General features: G+C 37.5%; 1 protein-coding gene across 1 annotated transcript in view; it reads left to right on the forward strand.

The window, feature by feature from the left end:
• Positions 1-26,051, forward strand: part of LOC101590282 (T-cell receptor-associated transmembrane adapter 1) — a 36,353-nt gene extending 10,302 nt beyond the window's left edge. The window contains exons 2-6 of the mRNA XM_023704107.1: positions 3,026-3,136; positions 9,449-9,485; positions 16,356-16,417; positions 18,600-18,688; positions 25,633-26,051. Of these exons, the coding sequence (XP_023559875.1) occupies positions 3,026-3,136; positions 9,449-9,485; positions 16,356-16,417; positions 18,600-18,688; positions 25,633-25,890 (557 nt within the window). The 3' untranslated portion in view covers positions 25,891-26,051. The remainder of the gene's footprint in view (positions 1-3,025; positions 3,137-9,448; positions 9,486-16,355; positions 16,418-18,599; positions 18,689-25,632) is intronic.
• The last annotated feature ends 658 nt before the right edge of the window (positions 26,052-26,709 follow it).

The following is a 26,709-nucleotide window of genomic DNA, read 5'->3' on the forward strand; positions in this document are numbered from 1 at the left end:
GGGAGGGAGAATCTTGCTACGCAGTTTGGGATGGACTTGTGCTCACTTTGTAGCCCCCAGGCTGATCTCGAACTCACAACAATCCTCCTATTTCAATCTCTGGAGTGCTGGGATTATAGGTGTGCACCACCACTCCCAGTTCCAGAGTGGCATATGTGCCAGGAGTTCTGGGGCATGGCATGTGGGGCTGAGGATCAGACTCAGGACCTTGTGTTTGTCAGGTAGATACCTCTGAGCTATCTCTCCAGCCCTTCTAATTTATTTCTTGAATGAAAAATATGATTTAAAATTTGTCATGTGCATACTAGCCAAACAGCTAGATGAGTTACATCGCAATAATGCTGTAGAACTCTAGGCAGCAACTAAAAATAACACACTGATATGATGAAACTTTCCCAAATACAGTACATTTAAAAAAGGCTAATTAGTATAATTTCAGTAGAGAAATGTAGCATGTTATGTTACATGTATATTTTGACATTTGGAATTCTAAAAATGTATCATTTATTAGCACTTAAACTGTATAAGTACCTGTTAAATATCTAAAAACAAATAATTTTAGGAATACATGCAATACCATGTGATACACAGAATTTCCTGTATATTTAATATAGTGATTCCTTATTACATAGTACTGCTCTCATAATATTTTGTGGGGTTATATTCATGAGGAATAAACCAGACCTTTTACCCTGTAAAATTTGTTTTTAATCAAATTAATTTTTAGAGGGCAAAGGACTATATAAGCCTCTCAAATTCCCCTAAAGAAAATCAGACATCATATTTCACTACAATTATCAGTTAATATTTTCTATATGTTAATTAATTCTTGAAAGAACTTACCAAGCATACATTCTATGGGTTTGCAGAATAAGATGCATAAGCAACACTATGCTAAGTAGACTAATGTATTTTGAACATCTAGAAATAACATGGTACTAAATTAAAGATGAAATAATAAACAGTATGCTTTCTTGGCATTGAAAGAGATTCAAACTAGTTCAAATTAAAGTAGTGTGTATGCAACAAGCAACATGCAAATTATGTGTATTTATGTATGCACAGCTAAGTAAAAGTCACGTAGCACATTTTCTATACTTAATGATTCACCTGCCTGTCTACAGTCATTTAAAAATCAATTTGGCCAGGGCAGGGGCGATAGCCCAGTGGTCTAAGCACTTGCTTGGTGAACATAAGAACCCAGGTTCAATTCCCAGTACCACAGGACATGTCACCATGGAACCCTGGGATCAGTCACTGAAACCAGGCATAGTGGCACATGCCTATAATCCCAGCACTGTGGAGACTGAGTCAGGAGGATCACTGTTAGTCCGAGCGAGACCCTGTACAAAATAAATAAAAAATAAAAGATGAAAAACATCAATAAGGCCAGCTGAAATACACAGGACCACTGAGAGCAGGTAAACAAGCCTCGAAGTGTCAATGAGAAGTTGGAGAAGCCACTGAAATGCTAAATGTGAGCTACAGAAAATAGGTGACGTAGAGCAGTGTCACAGGTATTTTGGTTTAGTGTTTTCACTTGATACTTTAAAAGCAAACTAGAGAAGCAAAGCTGATCTCTCCACTCCATTAAGAGACTGTATGTTTTGTTTACTGTGTTTAATACACTGGTATTGCAATTTCATGGAAAAGAACTAAAAGGCTTTTTGATTGTAGACAGTCTTATACCCAGAGAGGTGGGACTCTGCAGGAATACAAACTCTGCTGTGGCTATCTTCACATTGCTTTTCTAATTATATATTTGACTATTATGTCCCCATACAGAGTTTCTGGAGGGTGAGGACTCTACTTCGCTTGATTTTGTTCTGCCTTTAGCTTTGGTTCCCTTCTTCCTGAGTCAGAAGATGTGTCTAACTGATATTGGTTGAATAAATAAATATGATATAAAATTAAAAATTGCTTTCCTGAAGTCAGTTTATCATATTGGTCAGATAGGGATATGACACCCGAGATATATCAAATCAGGCAAATTATCTTGGTTGGCACTCGGAGTCTGCCAATAAAAATGTATGCACACTTTGGAAAAGAAAAAATGTGTGCAAATAATACTAAAGGTATTGAAACAGTAGGAGATGAATACAAGGCATCTTTGGCCTCTACGATTACAAGACGTGCTCAAACTGGTGGCCGTGAGCTTCCAGACATCTATCATGGCAAACTGCTGCTTGGGTAACCTTGGTCGTGGGGTCAGCTGCACGTGCATTTTTCAATTTCTTCTCTAAGGGCCGGAGGTGTGGTGGATTTTCTGTGCTACACGACATCCTCTGGTGTCCCCCATATGAGAATAACACCTTCTGTTTAGAAAACGTCATACCCTTCTTCTTTTTCTAAGTGTGTATATGTTCTTTGGTGGATGCTGAGTAATGGTGGCTATAACTTAGCAAGACCAACTGACAAGTCCCATCCCCCAAAACTCTCTTCGTGTTTCAGGAATGAGAAGACAAGAGAGGCCTTCATGGAGGAAAGAGAAGCACAATGAACTCTCTACTGTTCATTTGTGGGGCTAACAAAACCAGGTTATTATGACTCCAGAATTATTATCCCAACACATGGCATTTTACACTGCTGGGATTTTTGAAAGAAGCAAGTGGTTTTCTGTGAATAGTGAAAACACATAATTTTTAGTCTGAAGGCAAAGAAAAGGGAAAAGTAGAGCAAATTATGATTCTTCCTAGTTAAGATATTCTTGATTTTGAACCATAGTTTTTCTATTCCATCACTAGGTTCTCACTTTTTAATGGACTAGGAGTATCTTCCCTTTCATCTGTACTAAAAGTGTAGGAAACTTCTTTCATTTTGCCCATGATGAATTTGAGAACTTAATCACCAGCCCAACTATGAAATCTGTAAGATGTCTTTGGTTGTCAGTGTTGATTAATGCCCTGCCAGAGGACTTGCCTTTCATGATGAATAAAGGCAATGGTTTTAATTGTAGAACTAACCTGACCAAAACTAATGGTCAGTCAACTACTACATCATTGGTGTATTTGTTTTCTGTTTCCAGGAAGCACTGAGTGCCCCTTTTTCCTGTGGGGCCTTCTAGCCGTGCTGGGTTTGGCTCTAATTATATCGCTGATCTTCAATATTTCCCACTGTGTAGAAAAGCAGCGACAAGGTAAGACATTATGACAAATAACTACATGGAACCTAATTGGATGAAGTTTGTAAGTTACTGGAAAATCGAGAGAAGTAAACAACTTTATGAATATCATCTAGTAAGATATTTTCTCTGTCAAAATCTAGTTTTTATTTTATTATTTTTTAAGTTTTATTTTTTGCACCCTAAAGGTTCTCTTCATTTAAGAATATGATCATAAGCAATGTGTGAAAAACATCACCAAAGTTAGTTTTGTCTCTGCCTTAGGTATAGGGGTAGAAGGGATTATCTTAGTAAATGTGGTCCTCCTCTGACAGAACTACCTATGAATGGTAGCCAGCTGGAAAGGATAGCCAGCCTTCTGGCACACAATGAGAATAGTGAAGACGATTGCAAACCTTCAAGCCTTCTTGGTCTTCTCAAGTCCAATCAGGCCCTACACAGGGCCTCAGGCTGGAGTGGGCTCAGACAGGACTTGTAAAACAGCACACTGACCCTCGGGTCTGTTCTCAACATTCTAGAGTCTAGGAGGCCAGGCCAAGGCTCTGCCCCGCAGCTGCCTCACTGTCAATGTGCTGCGCACCACTTTTAGCCAGGTGGCTTTTACCTGCACAAGGCACAATGAAACTAGCCTCAAACTCAACAACTGGAGCCACTTTCATATACTGAGGCATTCAATATACACAAGCTGAGTACATGGACAGATGGATGTGTGGATGGATGATCAATTCTTTCTTTTTTGCTGTACTGGCAGTGGAACAGGACCTCACATATTCTAGACAAGCACTCTACCACTGAGCTGTATCTACAGCCCTTTTAAAAATTATATTTTGAGATAAGCTTTTGCTAAGTTGTCCAAGCTGTCCTTAAATTTGAGCTCCTCTTACTTCAGCCTTCCTAAATAGTCAGGATTAGAGACCTGTGCTACCCTTGCCCAGCTAAACATAATTACTTCTGCACAGTGTCTTCATATTCTAGTCAAGAAACTCATTGGAACAGGATATGTAAGCAGTTGTAAGGTAATAGAAAAGAAAGGGTTAAAGGTATTTTATTTTAAAGATGAAATAAACCCAAGTTACAAAAAAAAAACTAAGTTAAATATGTGTCCAAGAAAAATTGCATGAAGTTTAGAAAAATGGTCAGATTGCAGCGATAGTCCTTGATCCTCAAAACAGAAGCTTCATAAGTGTTTATGATGCCAATAGAAAATATGGTGAGAAAGGAATTGTTGCCATGCAAATTGATAAATAGAAGAGTGAGAGGTACAATGAAGTGACCCAGCTGAGGTTACATTTCCGTCAACAGCAGCAAAGTCAGGGGTAACGGGCCCACGTTTCCTATTCTCTGACCAGAGCGGTTTGTACCAAAGCGCGTTCTTGTACACCCTGACGAGTGTTCTCAGCCAGAAAGCCGGCATTCTTTTAGAATCTCTATCAGTTCGATGACTGAGGTGAGATTCCAGGCAGGTATTGCTATCGGTAATTGTTTTAAAATGAAGTACAACATATTTGCAAAAAACAAATATATAAATGACCCATCATCAGATGCCTCTTATAAAATTTTCTCCTTTTATAGAAAAAATGAGCTAAGAGTAGCACTCTATCTAATATGATATTTTAAACTGGCTGTATTTTATTTCCCCATAATATATTTTAAAAGATTGTTATCATTTTCAGATGATAGTATGTCTACTAAAAAAGGTAAATTTAGAGCTAGAGAAATGAAATAATTAAAGTGAAAAGCAAGATAAAAAGAACCATCTGAGTTGCTACTTCCTTTTTCATTTGAATTCTGTGGTAATTCTTTCTTCTGTAGAGTCAAGTAACAAATGGAGTGATATATTTAATTAGAGCCCAGTAGTCCAAAGAAAATTCTATCTGCAAAATTTGGCTCATTTCTTAATCATTCTTTTTTTTTAAATATTTATTTATTTTTATTTATTACATTTATTTATTGTGTGTGTGTGTGTGTGTGGCCAGCTCAGCCCACCAGGGGGCGGGGCTGGCTGGCATGTGGTGCTGGAGGATTGAACCGCGGTCCCTGTGCTTTGCCAAGCTTGTTTCAAGTAGGTGCTTTAGACCACTGAGCCATCTCTCCAGCCCCTCTTAATCATTCTTGACCATACATTTGCATTGAATTATGGCAAATAAGAATTTTAGAAACTACCTTTTATTAATATGATAAAGATCTAGACAGTTAAATTCTACTGCCCCATTCCTTCTTTCCCAGAAGTTTGTGGTTATACTAATCTTTTACTTCACAATGTGAACAGGTTCTACAATTCTTATTTTGGGTAGCTTTGCAAATTGTGGTTTATTTATTCATTTATTTATATCCATATCATATGCTCTGAGCACAGTTCTGGGGACTTGGTAGGACCCACACAGCCCATAACTGGTGGCCCCGGTACCCACACCTTCCTTCCACAGACCTCAGGGGTCTTACATGGCTGTGCTATTCCACCACACTTTGACCTTGGTTGTCTCACTGCATCTTAGTTATTCTGGTCTCTCTGCTGCTTCGCTCTCACCATGCCTATGTCCACTACAGCTCCTGTTCTGCTTCTTGCCCTCATCTCAGTATTATTTAACAAATCTTACAATGCCCTGGCTTTCTCAGTAGCTGCTGTGTTTGTGTAAGTCCTATTCAGGCCCATTTCACTGAGCTCTGTGTAAGCTCCTGTGAAGTTAGTTCTTACTGTCAACCAACCACAAAGCATTTCATTCGAGCAGTGAAGTACACGCCTTGGTTGGCATGCACCATCCTGGCCCTTACACTTCATTGGTGTGTCAACCTAAGATTTGCTGTAGGGCAGTAGTCCTCAGTGCCCTTTATTCGCATCCCACCCTTTCTCTCTGCAGCAATGGCCCACTTGCCTATCTTCTCCAGACAGCCTTCTCAAAAATGAGTAGCATTCTGCCATCCTTGCTATTTCATACAAGTACTGGCACTTTCTTTCTTATCCAGAGATTCTGGATGGATTTGGATTCCCTGTGCCAGCAGCCCCATCTTCTGAAGAGTCCCCTCTCCTAGCCCATCCTGGAGAGAGACCAGAGAAGATTCTGTCATATGTGGCAGCCTCTCTTTTGTGCAGTCTGTGGGAGCAGTGCTCCTGCATCTGGCCTCACCTAACCTTTTATGTCTGCAGCTTTGTGCTACTCTTTGTGGCTAAGAAAGTTGCAAGGTCTGACTCCACGTTGGCCAACATCTTGAGTAAGTCGTGCTGGTGTATTAAACAACTTACAAAAGAAAATCTCCATCCCAGCAACGGTATCTACACATTCAATCAGATAGACAAGATAAGCCTTTTTGTTGATGTTTTCTGAAGTTTCCAAGTAGAAGGTTTAAAATGAAGCCTGTCTTCTTCTCAAAATAAATCTTTCATTTTTATGTGATTTTTGTCCAAATCTGTTCCTTAGGAGGATTATATGCTTCTTTTCTCAGAGGAATGCATTAGCTTTTCTTTTTCTTGAAATCCAAAGAGTGTTATTTATCTAACTCATCCTCTCTGCCTTGAAAAGGATAAACAAAAGTATGACTTGTGCATACATCAGAGTCCTATCAGTGTATCTCCTATTCAGTACAAAATTGTGGCACATTTTTCATATTTCACATTGCAAATAAATCAGAAAGATTCCTCTACAGAATTTAAACAATGTGCTGGGTTTCTGTTTTCTTGTCATAGCGTATTGTGCACAGAGAAGTGAACACTCAAAACGGGAAAGCATCAAAGCAAAGGCATTTGTATCACACCCTCCGAGCTGTGTACGTACCCGACCACAAGTTTTGCATCTGAATCACAGGAGAGGATTATGAAAATGCATTTAGCTGTTCTCCTAAGCAGTCGTGCACACAGGTGCTTTATAGCAAAACACACACTTTTTAATTTTGCTACTGTTTAAATATGCTTGAAATATCTAGGAATCATTTAAATGATGATTTATTTATTTATTTATTTATTTATTTATTTATTTATTTATTTTTGAGAAACTGGGGATTGAACTCATACCCTTGCACTTGCCAGGGAAGCGCTTACTCCACTGAGCCATCTCCCCGGCCCTATTTTTAAATAAAATGAGGAGCACTTGTGGCAGAGCAAGCTCTTTTCAGGAGCCGGAGCTTGCTGATCTTCATTCTTAACTCTAACTGATGAACTTTTTATTACTGCTCCTCAATGGCAGTAACTAGAAGCTGCTAACCTGAGATGATCTAAGAAACTCAAATTACCCAACCACTGATGGTACAGCTCCAATTACACATGAACTTTCTAAATATGGTGCCTTTGAAGTTTCTAAGTCCCCTTGCCAGGTGTTTTGTCAGTACAGTTGGTCTTGGTATATAATGTCTATTACTCAATTTCTTCCTTCCCACATTTTTAGTCCCCTCTTCTCCCATCTAAATAATATGCATTGTAATATTGTAGCCATTATACCAGTGTTCTGAACTGTTTTTCCTACAAAGCTTTTTGATCTTACTTTTCTTCTTTTGTGTCTTTGTTGTTTATTCTTTTACACACACAGCTATACTTTCCAGGTACTGATGTTTACAGAGCAAACACTTCCACTTAAAAAGTTCATATTCTATTATAAAAAGGGAAAATTTTTATTCCACATCTATCATTTTTATTGAACAAGATGAGCTGGGGAGATAGCTCAGCAGTCTAAGCACCTGCTTGGCAAGTGCAAGAACCTGGGTTTGATCCCTGGTACCGCATGTAGCTGTGCCAGCCACCAAAACCCGACATGGTGACACATGTCTGTAATCCCAGTGCTGGGGAAGCTGACACAGGGGAATCACTATGAGTCCCAGCTACACAGTGAGACCCTGTACCAAATGCATTTTTAAAAAATGCCTTCTTAATAATACCACCTTGTTTTCATTTAAAAAGGAAGCCGCCCAAATAAAATGAGCAACTAAAGTATAGTAAAAGGTATACTAAATCATAGCTTGTTACACAGTTCAGACCCAGAATCTATACTATCAAGAAATAACTTTGTCATTTTATAATTGTTTTTGCAGAAATTATCTCATTTGATTTTCACATATGCTTCATGATATGGGATTATTATTCCTACTTTGTAAACAAACTGCTAATCAAGGCTGGAAATAATTTCCATGTCATCACAGAGCCAGTGCACTGTGAAGCTGAAAGCCAGTCCAGTGTTCTCTGATGCCCAACCAGGCAGCCTTTTGACTGACTTCTTGAGCATGCATTTTAATTCCAAGCAGATCTGAGTAATGGTGGCCTGCGCATAAACATCTTCTCCTGAACAGAAAGAAGTCAAAATGTACTTTACATCATTCATTTTCTGGTTCATAATTTTCTGATGTATGTTAACTAATTTTTCATATGCTTCTATGATTTACACTCATCAGTTTTTCTGATTTTCCAGAACTCCCTTAACTTGGGTCTACTGTGAAGCACCTTCTCGACCCCTCTGGGCTTTCCCCAGCCTGTATGTACATGCATATTCACAGGGCTGACTTGAAAGTGGTTCAGAATAGCTGCACCTTTCATATGCAGTTCATGATAGTACATTTCTTCTGTGCTGGAACAAGTGCATTCCTGACAAGATCTTGTATGTATTCATCACTTTGGGATCCACCACTTTGTATATGTGGTTTTAGCAATTAAAATACTCTCGAGAATAGTTTGATATTGTCACACAAAAATTTAACTGAAAATAATCTTCATAGTTGTTTGATGACTTACTTAATTATTTTTAAATGTTACTGTTAGTTCTTTATCAAAACTGTAGTTTTCATATGTTAAAGTTGAAAGACAAGTGAATATTATCTCTGGGTCATTGTCACAGGTTTCGCTAATACTGGTCTGTCTTTTTTCTTTCCTTTCCTTTCCTTTTTTTTTTTTTTTTTTTTTTTTGTATTTTGGGACTACAGGGTGTTCTAAAATACAAAAGGTCTACAGGGTGTTCAGGGTCTCACTGCTAGATCAGACTCATAGTGATCCACCCCTTTACAGCCTCCCAAGAGATGGGATTACAAGCATGCGCCACCACACCCAGTCTCAATTGCCATCTCAGCACGCCCGGGGGGTAGGGTTGGCACCGCAGGCCTGAGGATTAAACCCCTGCCCCCTGCGCAAGTACCCCTCTTACCGGTTCCATTGCACTCCCAGTGCTGTGATCCTGGGACCAAGTCCTCAACTCGTGGACTCTTGGGGTAACCTCAAATCAAGTTCGAACCATAGCAACAGACAGGCAATCAGTGATAGCTTGAGAAGCTGCTAAGCCCACCTTGTAACACTTTAGCAGATCTAACAAAAATATAGAAGCTCTTAAAAATTTGTATCTTTTGCATATTTTTCAGATAAAATGCACAGATACTCTGATGACTACATTCCCAGGTATGTTGAAATCGAGGCACACAGTATGACTTCAACTAATAAAAGAAACTAAGAAATGCTGTATTATTTGTATATTAAGCTCAGGATTATTGTACTTGAGTTATAATAAAAGAAAGAGGAGTTTTGATTTTTTTTGTACTTATTTGAAGATTGGAATGTATAGGATTATCGTCTGTCCTACTTGTTAACACTTTTTCAGCAAATCAGAGAGCTCAGAGAAGGAAATGAGACTAAACTTGGTATCTACAGAATTTCATAAGCAGATATCCTGGATTATGACTCAGGTAAAATTCTAAGAATACAGCTCAAATTTCTGTAAAATATGATGCACTTCACAATCTAGAGTAAGGAGAAATCGGACAATACTTGTAAAACTCAAGCTACGTATACACACATCCACATATTGGCATCTGTACACATATATGCAGATATGCTTAGTGCCATGTTGTTTGTATGGGCAATGCCAATAACTAGGGTGACGCAGTGAGTCTATACTCTAAAATGATATTTAGTTATAGATTTAGTTTTTAGTACTGGTTCTCTTTATAAATGTAATTGCAGGGTTGTAGTACAATACATTGAAAAAGAATATTTATGGAATAAATCATAGCAAAGAAATTTCATTGTTTAGATAGTATATTGTAACCTAATGTGTCATTACATTGGGATTTCATTTCAGGAGTCAAAAACAATCCAGATAAGGAGAATTTTCTAGAGTGTCCTTCAAGGTCTTTTGAGATGGTAGATAGAGCAATCTTTGCAAAATTCAAAGCTTTCTAACGATATGGAAAAATTATGCCTTTTTGTGCTCTAAATGGTACTTTTATTAATTAATTACTTTATTTATTTTGAGAGATATTATTGCTAAATAGTTCAGACTAGCCTTAAACTCACTATGTTGCCCAAGCTGGCCTCAAACTCACAATGATTCTCCTGTTTCACCCTGCTGAGTTCTGGGAGTACAGGCGTGTGCTACCATGCCTGGCCCTAAAATGTCATTTTAAAAAATGTTCTCCATGTTCAAAAGCCTTTGGCAGACTTCAGGTCTGGGCCACAGTTTGGCACACACAACATTTTTATTTTTAGGATCATTATTAACAGGGGATACTTTATCATGAAGTAATTTTCAAATCATCAGTTCATATCAAGAATGATTTGCTTTTCATTTTTTTGTTTGCTACAGTAAAGAAGACAAATACAGGCCTATAAACACAAAGTAGTCATTAATTTCTTTGATGATTGATTTGATACTTGTTCTTTCAAGGACAATTAAGATGAAATGCAGAGCTGGTGAGATAGCTCAGTGGACTAAGCGCCTGCTTAGGGAAGCTCGGGAACTAGGGTTCAAACCCCAGTGCCGCATGCTACACCAGCTCTGCCATAGCGCATGCTGAAGCAGCCACTGCCTCCAGGCATGGTGACACATGTCTGTAATCCCAGAGCTGGGGAGGCTGAAAACAGGAGGACCACTGTGAGTCCAACCTGCATAGTCAGACCCTGTACCAAATATATATAAAAAAATTTTTTTAAATGAAATGTGATAGAAAGTCTTATGACTTGATCACTTAGTTAAGGACAAAATTAATGGTTTAGGGGTTAGGATGGGAAAATTTGGAAGGGAAAATTGAAAAAATATTGATCTTAATATAAGCAAAATATAGCTGTGGGGGAAATGTGGAAAAGAAGGTGACTCTTTTACAACATTTATTCAATAAATTTTCACTCACCCCCACCTTCCCCACCACTGTACTAGACAATTGTAAAATAAACTAATGTGCTGCCAGTTCTAAAGGTGAACTCCCACTGTATGAAGAATAGCTCATTAATTGTCTATTGTAATAGATCTCTAGTTAGGCAATATTTGAAGATAAAATATAGGTGTTATTTACAAGAAGTCATATTTACAAATTTTTTATATACTTCTTAACTTGTGCATTTCTTTTGTTTATGTAGTTTGTCATTCAAAATCGCTTTTGCACAGGGACATGCAGTCTCCAGGAACAAGCATGAAACTATTTTCAGTTATTAAATTTAAATCTTTAAAGCAAAGCAAGTAGAAATAAGTCTAACTTTTCGAGGTGGACCCAGAGTTACAGGTGACTCTTCAGTTTTGAAAGGAGTGCCAGTGAGGGAGAAGGAAGGCCCTTCCTCCACACTGAGGTCCCATCGTGCTCTACACGATAACATCTGTTTAGGTGAAAACTATGCTGGGGGAGAGAAATTCTTCTGTGGTCTCTGTTTGCTTCTCCACACCCCTACCCTTCTTGTACTCATACATCAGAACTACAGTCTATTCAAGGATAGCATAACATCTAAATCTAACAAATAGCCAGACATGCATTTTGCAGTGTAGATGCTTGGTTCAATTTATTTTTCACCTAATGTAAATTCTACACAATTCTTGTTCTTTTATTTATGTAAGCAAGCTAATGTAGTGATATCACCAGGGAGTTGGGATCCAGATGCTTTAGAATTTTAATCAAATTTTTGTAATGATATATTTGTGTCAAAAAAAAAAGATAGAACATGAGTGACATTTTTAACATCTAAAAATACCAGCAATAATACATTTTGTTCACAGACATTAGTTGAGGGAGAAAAAAATCACTGTGTCAACTGGATGGAAATTAAGATTTAAGAAAATTCCTGCCTGCATACTGCTTGTTCGTCCTCATTTAGGAAGGCAGCTCTGACTTGCAGTTACTTTAAACTGCCTTGGCTCCTCAGATTTCAGTCCTTCACAGAAAGCTTGGTACACATCCCACAAGGTCTCCGCTCACCTCGTCTTCTACTGTCCGGTGATCTCCTGGATGTCTAGATCTGTGAGGAGGCAGATCTGAAGAAAAATCAATAGGGCCATATATTTAACTGCCATATACATGACTAATCCCAACTGTCCTCTTGACCTACTGTTCTCGAGACTGAAAGTCCTTAGGTCAATAGATCTCCTGGGTGTCCTTTACTGATGTAGGACTCCTGAGTGAGGGCAGTGAGGTGCTACCTCACCCCAAAGGTCCTCTAATCTTTCCAGCGTCCTGATTGTTTCATACACAAGTAATCATGACAGGAAATGCTCCATCTCCTCTCCTGGTCCGTCCTGAAACCTTTCGGTCTTCTTCAGTCCTCTCTGCCTCACTGACTCAGCTCCTGTCAGAGTCACCAATTATTTCCACAGGTCCAATCTTACTTCTACCTCTCTGGGTCCACCTGTAGTGCTGAATGCTCTGACACTGTCTATTTGAGATGCTTTCTCCTCCATGTGCTAAGCCACCACCAACTCCCTTTTTCTTTTGTCCTTGCTTTTCTTTTTTCTGGCTCCTGAACCTTCAATAGCACAGTGTCCAGGGCCCCTCTAGTGTCCAGGGCTCCTCTAAATTTTTCTCTACTTAGACTTAGCCCATAATCAATTTCATAGTCTTTCACAGCTTGTAGTCTTTCACAAATGTAAATAACATTTGTGCATTGATAAAGGCCAAATGTATCTGTGTCTATTTAAAGAGATGTCTGTTGAGCAAATCAAGTTAACATTTGTCAAAACCAATTTCTGATAGACTCCTAGGCTTGTTTCTCCCCCCATCTGCCAACTTTCTTCCTCCTTAAACCAACTATATTTGATTTTCTAGAAATGTCATTTTTATTTAAATGTTAGAACCTAATATTTATACCAAATAATTTTAGAAATGAAAAGAATAATGGAGATCAAGTTTAATGTTCTTATTCTTGCTTTAAGAATAAAACAACTGAAAATTAAAAAAATTGAAGTCTAAAGGTATCCAAGAAGAAATAATGATTTTTAAATTGAACTGAGGTATTTAAATCCACACAGATAATGAAGAATTTGAAGAGAAGATTTTACAACAAAAAATACAATTAAAAAGAGGAACTAGAGAAAATCAAAATAAAGCACACACTTTGGGTCATAATACAAGACAGTTAATGTATTTTTATATTTGGGCGTGTGAACAAATGTTCTCATTGGAGAGAGGACTTTTCCAGTTATGCTCATCATGATGGGGAGTCTGGTCAGGCCCAGACTGAAGAGATTTCAGCTTCTTAGCTAGGGGATTATTTATAAATTTATTTTAAAAAATAATTACAGTAGTCTTTTACATAAAACACTGCCAAATGTTTGTTGCTAAAGTTTATTATATGTATCTAATAAACTAGAGCTATTTGGCACTGCTAAGGAAAAATGCATTTTTTAATTTGCTCGTTAGGCAACTGCTCCCGAATAATAGTTTATTTGAGAGATTAATCATTTGAGACCTGCCTGCAGACACAGGGCACTGTATTATAAATCACATCTTATTTTCATTCATAGAGAATGAAATGATATTCATTTTTTAGACATGATTTATCATCTGCTGGTTTTATCTGCTATGTGGGCTAGGAAAATGGATGGGTTGTCTTATTAAAATTCTTCACCTTTGGTATAATATTCTCTGCACAACCAGAGAAAAGCCATGAACAAACACCACTACATAGTCCAATATTAAGCTGTATTAAATTAAGGGATGGAAACAAAGGTTGCAGATGAGTTCCATTGTTATCAGATAAGCAAAACACATGTTAGCTGCTAGCATCTGGACATTCAAAATCATTTTATGCAGGCATCATTTGAACTGTTAGTTTTTAAGGAATACACCTATTGTTTACATATGTTCTATCTTCTTTCAGAAGAATTAGAAGTAATATAGGTGTTATGATTTTAGATAATAGTTTTTTATCTTTTAATACAATTCCCTCCAGCTCTCAGCAGCACAATCTCAAAGTAAAAGTAGTTGACACTGTTTTATGAAATGCCACACTCAACACCTGTCCCCAGACCTGCCATTGGCAAATCTGGTTGCCGGGATCATTGTCAGTGGTAGGGTGACACTGCGAGGAAGATATTCTGATGACAGTAGTTGGATATCTACTCTAATAATAGCGTTATTCAAGTAAGGCAAGGAGGAAATTTAGCCAACAGCAGGAGACAACAGTCATTTATTCTTGTCAGTTCTTTTAACTAGAAAGCCATAAAACAGCAGTCTTTGTATAATCTCCAACTGCTCTTTAGTAGTTTAAGTTATACCACCTTCTGCATAACTTCTGGATGATGTGGATAGAGCAAGGCTTGTATGATCATACTTGCCTTTCAATCCCAGCAGAGTTGATTACTGGTTGTGTATCTTTGCAAAATCTAACTAATCTCTGCGAGTTACAAATTCCTTATATATAATAGGGATAAATATTTGCATCTCATAACATTCTACCTGGGGTTAGGAGCATGGCATGAAATGAGCATTGGTGTGCAGGAGAATTTTCCTAACTGGTAGTTATTGCTGATATTACACAGGACTAAGGAAGATAATCTGTCTGAATCTCAGGCACCATCTATGTAAATATTATAAATATAATAAAAATATTTTTGCAGATTTTTTCTTAGGCTTCAATGTAATATATATAAAGTACCTAATCCAGCATCTGAATAGAATGGGTGATCAATTATTTTAATGCATCTGTCAACTTGAGTCAGCAATATGTACTTAGTGAATGCAATTTTAAGGGCCCGTTTAGAATGATATTGTGGGTTTAGAAAAAGGGAATAAAGTTGTGATGTCAAGAGCATAGACAATCTATTTTAATTATAACTGGTATCACTTTCTTTTATTATATTACTTGTGTGAATCTCAAATTAGGTACTTGTAACATGGGGATGGTACAGTGTCACTCCATGGAAATTTTTGAGACAATGAAATGAAAAATATCTCATTAAACACATTGCAAGTAAAATCTGATATACAATTGGTGCTGAATAATCATTTACTGTTATTTTTTCCCTGAAAGAAGATCCCACACCCAACTATTTAAATTTACACACATGCATGCCTACACGCGTATATGCATAGCCACACACACATGCATATATACACGTATGTGGAGGACCACCTGAGCAGCTCTCTTTGAAAGAAGAGCAACTGTCTCCATTTTGACTGAGCCTGACCTATTTCCTCCTATTGTTGTGTACAGAGCTGGCTAGGACTTCTGTTTATCCTTCAGTTGGCCTTAAGCAATGTGTATTAGTCTAGCTGAGGTGCTGGTGATAGTCTTTGAAGGTGGCATGCATGTTTCCCTGGTAACCTATACCTGCTGCTCTTTAATGTGAGCTGGGTCAAGACAGGACGGTAGAGCTAATGCTCTGCACCGCCAGCTGGGATTGAGCCTCAGACAAAGGCTATGACTTCCTGGGGCTTGAAAGACTACATCAAAGCTGAAGCATCAGACTTCCCAAAACATTAGATATTATATAATATAGAGTGTGCTCTCGGCATATCCTCTATGCATATGGCAGAGGTAAATTTAGGCCACCCACCTAGCTCAGCTCACAATGATCACCTACTTCCCATAATTCTCAGTCAATCCTCCTCAAATCACTCTCCCGCTGAATAAAAACCAGATGAGGCACTGGGTCGCTCTCTGGGCTCCAGAAAGAGATCTTCGTGGCTGGACTTAGAGCCCCTTGACTCCCTGATAATTGAAAATATAATCTAGTGTCTTTATTTTCTCTGTGGGTTGCATTGTAAGTGGTAGATTGGTTTCAACTTGATGGGATTCCAATAACGTAGCTTTGGGATTATAAATATTGGCTTCTTGGACCGACATGAGGACCTGCAAGAGTCCCCTACACAGGTATGTACACACCCACACACACATATGCATTAATTTGCTGACTTTCTCGCACAGGGACACATTTACCTTGGTTGGTTGTGACTGCATAAGAATGTGCAATGGTTTGATCTCAATCCTGAATTTAGCTAAATATTGGTTTATAGACTATGTGTAAAGCTGACTCTAATCAGGGAAATGATTTTTTTTTTTTTGTTATAGGGATGATGAATGTGACATTGAAGATACACCAATTTATGGTAATTTAGATAATATAATCCCAGGTAAGTTTTGGTTTTCCATGAGTTAAATTTATCAATAAACTAAGTAATTCCATTTAAGGTAGTTATTTTAAAAACAATCATATAGAAATATGTAGTAGTAAACATAAATTCAAGACTATTTAGTATATTGTTTAAGACTGGCTTCCAAGATATATACTATAAATTGTATTATGATGTCCAGTTAAACAAACACCCTGCTTTTCTGTATTATCTTCATTTTACTCAAGTAGTAATGAGACTACAGGAAGACTTTTTGAACGTAAATTCTGACACACATGGAGGTTCATAAAAAAAATTCTAGACCAGAAACTGAGGCACAAAACAAGTACATCTACAGTGAATAATCACAAACAATGAGCACTTTCTCTTATTTCCTGCTTCTAATTGGCTCTTTTAATCTGGAAACCTGCACCTGAACTGATGGCAAGAGGGAGGAGAGCTAAATCATCAATGAGTAGTTCATAAACTTTTTTGTTCTTATGTAGCAAACACTGTTCAATTTCTACCATTAAATATTCTTTGAACCATCCCAACCACCTAAACAACAAAGCAACCTAAATTCTGCAAAATAGGACTTGGACTGACCTCAGAGCTAACGAGGGAAGCTACTACTCTAAATCCCCACAAAACCTTCACATAATTCATGAACAGAGAAACAGGAGTCTTCTTGTCTGTGTTCTATGTCTCAAAGACATTTCCTGTAATGTACTAATTTTATATGGATATCTATGTGTCAAACAGTATAGAATCCTCCTAAAGTTGTACGTATGGTAATTTTATAGGTTACAATAATTTATTTAATTTTGTCTTTCCTTCCATTTTAAACTTTCCTCTAATCTCTGCATCTATTTTTCAGCATTATATTATTGAAATTCTTTTTGCCCTTCCTTTTCGCTTTGCAGAATGGTGGTGCTCACCTGTAACACTTGAGGCCCATATTATGTAGTATGACAGCTTACAGTGTGCTCCATCTGTCATTTTCATGTTAAATGCACCTGGGTTTCACTTGTGCAAATACTGAGATTTAAGAGTCTTCTACTAAGCAAAGAAACAGGCAATTGACTTTGTTAGTATGTCCTATATGGCGGTTAAGAATTTTCTGCTTAACAAAGTATGAAATGATATTGTGTTGCTAGTCCTAGACTGAGTTGAGGAACCTGCTACTTATAACACTTAACAGGTAATTTTGATATAGAGTTTTTATAGAGCATGATTTGAGAGACACCCTCTATGGAGAATGTCTCTTTTCAGAAAAGATGTTGTTTTGCAGAAATGGTTAAAATATTATTTCGACTTCTTTGGTTATTATAATACATTTTTTTCTCTTTGAGGTCAAATTGTTACAATCCATATTTCTGCCAGCTTACTAGCCATCCTAACTGAGCTTGTCTAAGGACATATCTGGGAGAAAATGAACAGATGATTCAGTAAATGTGTCTCCGCTGGGTGAAATGGTGCAGGCCTACTGGCTTTGAGATGTAGCAAATGCCCCACATGCTATGACTAGCAATTTACAGCGATTTATAGACCACCTTGAGATAGCTGAGGTGGTCTATTCTGTCACTGACTGATGAGACAAAAGTCATAATTTAAACCTTAATTTTGAAGTTTAGAATGTTGAGTTTTAAATGCTTCAAAGTAAAATGTCTTAGCCAGAGAAATCACAAAATTGTTACCCCTCTAATATTAGCATTGTGCTTTATGCCACCATGCACTGTTTGCGATGGTAGCTAAATAGTGAAGAACATAAACATCGGGGCCAGGAAGATGGCTCAGTAGAGTAAGTGCTTCCCTGGCAAGTGCAAGGGTCTGAGTTCAATCCCTGGTTCCACCAAAAAAAAAAAAAAAAAAAGAACATCATGTAATTCAGGGACTCTAAATGAAATTTAAAATGAGACTTATATCCTGCAACAATGTAAAAAACTTAATATACTGTAGTCTTTATCCTAAGAACTTCTTTTTGGCTTATTAATCCTGTAGAGCAAAAGACTATATATCAGATCTGAAGGTAACAGTTCATTCCTCTGTAAACTCATCACTATCTCTACCAAAAAGACATGGTTGTAGCGGGTCCTTATTTATAGCTACATGTTATTTGGATCAGGTTTGGCTTTTGTTTTTTTTACCCCTGCCAATGTTTTTCACTTTTCCCTTGTAAATCACAATTTTCTCAAATCTCAAGAACTGATCGATGAAGACTGCTATGAACAAATGAAAGCCCAGCCAGAAAGATCTATAAACAATGTGCAAGAAGTCACACGCTCTGCACAGGTGAGTTCTGATGCCTGTGCCACAGCTCGAGTTCAGTCTATGTCTAAGTACACGGCATGTTTCCAGAGGGCAGGATCAGGACATTCTGACACACATTTGAAGTAGAATGCTAGAAATACTGTAGCCTGCATGCAATGTCAAGTTTAAAGACATGACCCCTACAGGAAAATTCAGAGGGCAGTAATAGAACTAAAATCACACTCAGAGTCACAGTTATGTGCAATTTAAAGGCAAGAGATTTGAAGGCAAAATCTTGGTTATTCCTAGATGATCAATTAAGGTTTTTCTTAAAATGTGACATGTATAATGCTCACAAGCTCAGAGGGGGATGGAGAGAGAGAGAGAGAGAGAGAGAGAGAGAGAGAGAGAGAGAGAGAGAGAGACAGAGACAGAGACAGAGAGACAGAGATACATACGGAAACACAGAGAGAGAGAGAGAGAGAGAGAGAGAGAGAGAGACAGACAGACAGACAGACAGACAGACAGAGACAGACAGAGACACACACAGAAACACAGAGAGAGAGAGAGAGAGAGAGAGAGAGAGAGAGAGAGAGAGAAAGAGAGAGACAGAGACAGAGACACAGAGAGACAGAGACAGAGAGACAGAGACAGAGACAGAGACACATACAGAAACACAGAGAGAGAGAGACAGACAGAGACAGAGAGACAGAGATAGAGAGACAGAGACAGAGACACACACAGAAATAGAGAGAGAGAGAGAGAGAGAGAGAGAGAGAGAGAGAGAGAGAGAGAGACTTTGGTTATAACAGCTGAATATAAAACATCATAACTCTATTATAAAAGACAAAAGTATGTAAATTTTAACCTAAGTTCCATGACTGTGCTCATATGACATAAAATTGTGAAATTCACACACACTTTTAGTGGGGACAGGCCGGGCAAACGTTTATGCAGAAATATGAAAACCCAAGAATGAAAACTTTCTCCTTTTCCTGCCGTACTCACATCAGGCTAATCAACCATAATGCTGTTTCATTAAATTCCACTCAAAATGCTTGGTCATGTGCTCCTGAAATTCCATAAATTAATGTGGAAAATTTTTCCCCTCTCCCAGGCTTTGTCTCTTTAACTGTTATCTATTTAATTATTAATTATATCCTCCTTGCTAACAAGAAATAGTAATAGGGACAGTGCTTTGCAGGCAATTGTTTGGTACCAGGCCTCACGTTGTGTGCTTTATATGAATTATCTCCTTAGATTTCCATGAGGCAGGCAGCATTATTATTCCCATTTTAGATATGGAAGGAAGGATGAAAATATTGTCTCTACTACTCAAGTGCTAAGTAAGGAGAAAGCATCCCAACTGAGTTCTAACAGAAAGCATTCTTTCATCTGAAATGGGCCACACCTTGGAATTGTCCCAGTAAGGTAATTTTTTCTTTTTCTTTATTTGAGTTCCCTAAGAAATCAGATTTCTTGAAATTTTTAAGAAATAAAGACATTAAGCAGTTTGAGAAAAATATAAACTCACCAAATATGTCATCTGCTATTCAATTATTGGTAAAATATATTTTAGATGAAAAACTACATGATACACTACTAAACCCATGATAGTAAAGGAAAGTTCTCAAAAATGGTTAACATATAGCCACACTTCTTTAATTTTAAAAGAAACATAAGATACAGAGATTCACATCACTTTAATATCAAAAGTAATGAAAATCCTGAATAGAAATTTCTACTCAGTACACATGAATTTTACAGGGCAGCTTTGTTTAAGCTGCATTTGGTTTTTGTTCAAGTGGAAATTATGCAAAGCCTCATAATGTCTTTAAGCATGCTCTTTTATAAATTATATAGTTAAAGATAAGGTACCATTCAGAAAATTAGCATTATCCTATTACATTCTTCTTATAAATTTAATTTTATGTATTAGAAATAATCTCTTTATGTGTGATCAATTCAATTTTATTAGAATAATCATGATCTACTTAGTTTGCTACTATAATACTTTGTAACTCGGGTCCTTCACCAAAGCATATGGAATCTACAATGCTAGACACAAAGCTGAAAGGTGAAAGTGTTAAGAAAAAAACGTAAGTAATCTCTTTGCCCTTTGAAAATGATATGTGCGGCTCAGAGATTGTAATTTCAGTCTACTCTCAATGAGGAAAAGTTAAGCAGGAAACCTGGAAATGAAATGAGTCCACAGGAGAACTCACATAGTACAGAATTCAAGGACTCAGCTCTGACCTTGCTCCTTTTACCTTTATATCGAAATCTCTAATCAATCTCTTCCTGTTGCAGAGATAGCCTCTCTCCTTTTCAAAGTCAAACACTTACCTGTGTTTTTAGTCATTTCTCCTAATGTTTTCAGGTTCTTGTGCTTCCAATTATTTATTTATTTTTAATTTTAAAAGGAACATAAACAATAAACACAATAGTTAAATTTCAAAATAAGATGATAGGAGAGTAACTGTGGCTAGTCATTGCATATTGGTATCTTCAAAGCAGTTGCTCACATTACAAGATAGAGGCATGAAAATCTGACCCAGCAATATAGGCACATGTTTATTTTCTCTTTTTTTTTCATTAAGTAAATCACAAATTTTAATATTTAAAAGCAAAACAGAAAAACAAAACCCTTAACTTTAACCCGCTTCTCCCTCTAATTTCTTTTCTTTTTTTTAAGGGTAGGGTCTATAGGGTGTTCAAGGCCTCACTACTAGATCGGACACGTAGCGAGCCGCCTGTTTACATCCTCCCAAGAGCTAGGATTACAGGCATGTGTCACCACACCCAGTGTCAGTTGGCATCTCAGCGTGCCTTGGGGGCAGGGCCAGCATGGCTGGCCCCTTCGCCTGCTTGCAGGTGCTTTACTCCGCTGAGCTATTTGGCCAACCCTCTCTCCTTCTAATTTCTAACCTGGCTCTTCCTGTCCTCTGTTGCGTCCATTCCTTTCCGTACTCTCACCTGCTTTCTCCTGGTTCTATGCGTCCCTTCCCTGCTTTAACCACAACAGCCCTGCAGAAGTCTCCAGTGAACTCAGAGTTTAATTTACGGTCCTCCTCGGGGCCTAGTCTTTCAACCCTTCCATATCTGATAAACCTGATGAAGTGTTGACCAGACACGTGATTTTTTGAATACTCTGTAATAAGTGCAGAAATCAAATTTAAGTTCATTTGGAATAAGGGAAAATATTGTCCCCTGTAACTGAATGAGAGGGATAGCTAGGGTATATTTTGGTTGGAGACGACTGAATATGGAGGTGCTCACCATTTTTCCTGAAGTTACCACCTTTATTCTCTTAGTACTAGCAGACTGCAGGCTCTACCAGTGCAACTGAGTGATTGATTTAGGAAGCCCCTCATTGCTTTTCTTCTCAACTCGAAGAAAAAGATACTATGTCCTTGAAAAAATATATGCATTGTATTTTTTTTGTGTGTCTTAAAACTGCCATCTAATTGGCTTTGGTGAAGCTGCGTGCCCATTCCCGAACCGCTTGCTATCTGCAGTGGGTTGGGAGGTGGCTGATGATTGGGCCAGCATATGTCACGTGCTTAGTTTTTTGTCCGGTGTTAGGTACAGCAATAGCAATTGCCAGTCTCTCCAGAACCAGGTAGCGAAGACTTCACCAAAGGGGAGAATTGATCAAGGAAGAGTGGTAGAATGAAGCCTGGACGAAATTTTAAAAAAGAAAGAAAGAAAAGAAATCTTTTGTGTTACTCAGCGACTTTCAAGTTTGTAACATTTTGTTTTGTTTTGTTTTGCTTTATCTGCTTGGGAAGAGGCCAAGCAAATGACAGCACAGGGCGTGCACAGGAAATGGAATTGCCCCATTTGCCAGGAGCATACAGCTTATGCAGGAAAGGCATAGTAATAAAAATGGAAAACCTTGAAACTCAGGCTATGAAATTTAGACTTTAGTTGATGAACTAAGGACAAGAAGATGAAATATGAAGTTGTACCTTATAAAGGGAATTTGAGGACACTGGAACAAACCACAGAGGGAAGAAACAAGGAAAAGGATGTTATTTCAGCAGTGATTACAATGTTAACATATGGTTATTTTAAGAGTTGAAAATCGGACTAAGGAACCATCTTTTCTGCATAATAGAAAATATGACATTCTAATCTTATGAAGAAAATGAGCTCTTATCTATAGACTTAAGGGTTTTGTTAATACAAATATTAGTTCCTCACTACCAAGCCACAAAAGTTGTTACAACTTTGGCCTGTTTTTTTTTTTTTCTTTTTTTTCCTCTTTAAAATAATAAAAGGTAAATCCTGAATATAGAACTATTTGGTTTATTGAATGGCTGTGTTTAAATTTCCACCTCAACTTGTAATAACCACATTATGTTAGTTTTAAATAGCAGTTAACAGATTAAATATACATTATTTTTATTTGTTAAACATAATACTCTGAAATAGATATTACTACTTTAATTTCAATGATAAAAAAACTGAAGCTCAACAATTTTTTAAAGTTGTCCAGTGTCCCCTGAGCAGTGTTTACTAGAGCTTGAATTCAACCCTAGGCTTTGGAACACTGAATTTAAGGTCTTGGCTTTAGCCTATTTCTCTCCCCAAGTTACATTAGTCTCCTGTGCTAGTATTGACCTATCTGTAGGCTAGATGAGGCAAGCACACCTTCTTGTGGATAGATAGATACCTCCATGGTAAATCTAAACATGAGCTCAAAGAGGATCCGTGCATGACATACCTGTAATCCCAGCACTCAGGAGTCTGAAGCAGGAGGACCATGAGTTTGAGGCAGCCTGGGTGACACAGAGAGTTCAAAGCCAGCCCTAGACTAAATGTCAATATCCTATCTCTTCAAAACGACACAGCCACAGATATACAAGAAAGAATTACAATAATTATTTTCCAGGTGCAAGTCAGATAAGGGGATATAATTATCTTCATGTACTTTATACATAAAAATGTAGAGAGAAAAATGAAAACTTTGGTGGATACTAGTAAATGATTAATAAGAGTGTGCAGAGTAGATCTTGTGACTTGTTAAATTTCTTCCTACCATGTTTGTTCCAACTTAAATGACTTAAGGAATTTTTACTTGGTAAGAAAAATGTATGGTAAAAAAAAAAAAAAAAAACACCTGAAGTAAAGTTAGAGATGAGGGGAGACTGGTGGTGATCTTCAATATTATCTATCTATCTATCTATCTATCTATCTATCTATCTATCTCTATATCATCTATCTATCATCTATCTCTTTATCATCTATAATCTGTCTATCATCTATCTGTCATCTATCTATCTATCTATCTATCTATCTATCTATCTATCTATCTATCATGCAGCTGAGGAGATTCAACCCAGGGCTTTCTCACTGAGATATACCCTGAGACCTTTTTATCTTTTAATTTTGAGACTGGGTTTCATTAAATCACTAAATTGCTCAGGTTGGACTCAAATTTATGATCTTCTTGCCTTAGCCTCCCAAAGTGCTGGGATGAAAAGTATGTCCAATTATCCCTGTCATGTTTTTCACCAGTGACACCCAATACACGTAAGTCAAAGGAGAAGTTGTTTATTTTTTCTCATAGATTTAGAGAGCTTGGTCCAAGGAGGGCTGGTGCCAAGGCAGGAAGGGCTTTGAGGAGAGGTGGCTGGAGGAAAGCTGTTCCTCTTGCTTCACCCAGGAGCCAAGTGGGACAGCAGGAGTCAGGCAGGAGGCACATTCTTTCAGATCACACGCCCAGTAACCTGTTTCTTCCAACTTGCCTCCCTATAACAGTTCATTCTGGTCTGGATTTATTGGTGGATCAATCTACTGGTGAACATAATATCCCATTATCCAGTCACCTTCCAATAGCCCCATTTCAGGACAACTGAGGATTTTGGTGGACTTTTTTTTTTAAAATCTAAACTACAGCCTTCCAACCCTGCCCTCCTCAGGCCCCATATTTATCTTTTTATACAAAAATGTTTTTATTCCATCTCTATGATTGCTAGTCTTAACAGTCAGAGCATTGCAAAAGTCCAAGGTTTTCTCTGAGACTCAAGGCCTTTTCTTAGCTGTGATCTCCTATAAAAATCCAATAGAAAGTTAAATGCTAACCACATACAATGGCACAGAGTAAACATTCTCCTTCCAAAAAGGAGAAAAGGGGATAGAATGTAATGGAACAAGAGCAAAACTATAACGCAATGGGACAGACATGGAATTATGTAGTTTCATGTCTAATACCAAGGGAGATCTGCGGTGAACTATGTGTTCAAAAAGCCTTGGAAACCCCACTCCTATGGTGTTGCTGGTTGCAAACCTCGTGACCCCTGCCTTGGGTCACTTTGCTCATTGCCTGTGGCATTCTTCAGTAGATCCTTCACATTCCTGGTTTTTCCACTTTCCTAGAGGCTTCCCAGCACTGCATCCATGACCCATCACCCCTTCCTTCTATGTGTCTGAAAAACCAGCATGACACAAATTACGCCAGTGTCTGTACCAGTCTGAACATTTCTGAACTATCCTGAACACGCCTTGGGGGCCCTTAGACAATCACTGCCACAGCCTCTGAAGGCTGAAGATTGTGCATTGAGTCCTGGGGTTACAAGGTGCCTTGGACTTAAGTTAATTATGATTTTCATCTCATTATCCTACTGAAAAAATTTGTAAAACAAGGTAGCTAAAAGCAGAAAATTTAATTTTCATAAGCCGTAGAAATTTCTAGGGGGCCTGGCCTTAGCTCAGTTGTTTAAGTGGCTGCTTCCACAAAGCTGTCAGCCTCAGGTTGCTGTAGTTCAATCCCCACAACACACCAGCCAGCCAAACCACCCCTTAGGGCATTTAGAGCAAAAAAAAAAAAAAAAAAAAAAAAAAAAAAAAAAAAAAAAAAAAAAAAAAAAAAGAAAGAAAAAAAAAAAAAAAAAAAAAAAAAGAAAAGAAAGAAATTTCTAGAAGTCACAAAAGTTATAGAACAGGGTAACAGTGAAAAATTAATAAAAATTTCTTTTCAGGTTATAACTGAAGGGCAGATGTGTTATGCCTCACTTGACCATAGCTTCAAGGGGAAGCGCAGAAAACCAAGGAAACAGAATACTCATCCGTCAGACAAGGAGAGAGACGAGCTGCTGTATGCCATGGAGTTCAACACAGCTAAAACCAATCCAGTAGAGAATTTCTCAGCAGAAAGCCAGGCAATGGAGGAAAACATTCATGATGATCCCGTCAGACTGTTTGGGTTGATTCGTGCTAAGAGAGAACCTGTCATCTAGAGGGAGTGTGATCAGACTCTGTGGTAATGCTGGTATTAGAGATGATTGATAGAAAAGCAAGATCTTCACAAGACAAGAATGACCTAGCAGGAGGACGATATGATCATGTGTTGATGGTATGGAGCCTGACCTCTTATTCAGAGACAGCATCCAGTCACACTAAATGTAATGCCATTAAAATCAGTTTAATAAATTTACCTAAAAAGGGCCAAAGTAGTATATGCAAAATAAAATCCAATTTGCAAGTTAAGCTTTATAACAAAGTCAGAATTTCACAATAATACCTAGTTGGAAGGTAAATTTAAAACTACTTTAATGCTTAAATATATTCTGTAATATGTGGAAAATAAAAACAAATGATTTTTAAAAAAATCTTTCTTCACTTACCAATCTGAAATACATTCATCATTATGAGAAATTTCTGATGGAAGATGTAGAAGATATTAAAATACATCACTTAGAGAAGGAGCATAATCTTAAGAAGTATTTTATCCAAATATGAATGACTAAATTCGTTTAAAAATCACTATAAAATTAATGCAGGTTCCTTGAAACCGTAACGAACTTAGAAATTCCACTAGCCAGATACAATCACTACGAGCAACTATCTATAAATACTTGTAGTTATTTTACTGAGCATACCTGTGAAACATTGTTTATGTTTTTAACAGAGAAAGGATTACTTTTGTACATATAATTTAAATTGTCTTTATTTTACAATATATTGTGGAATCATTTTTACTTATTAAACTAAATCAAAATACACTTATATATCATAACTTTAACGTCTGGATAACAACCCCCCCATGAATGACTAAA

The sequence above is a fragment of the Octodon degus genome, unplaced genomic scaffold (assembly GCF_000260255.1).
Source record: "Octodon degus isolate 3935 unplaced genomic scaffold, OctDeg1.0 scaffold00187, whole genome shotgun sequence".
NCBI lineage: Eukaryota > Metazoa > Chordata > Mammalia > Rodentia > Octodontidae > Octodon > Octodon degus.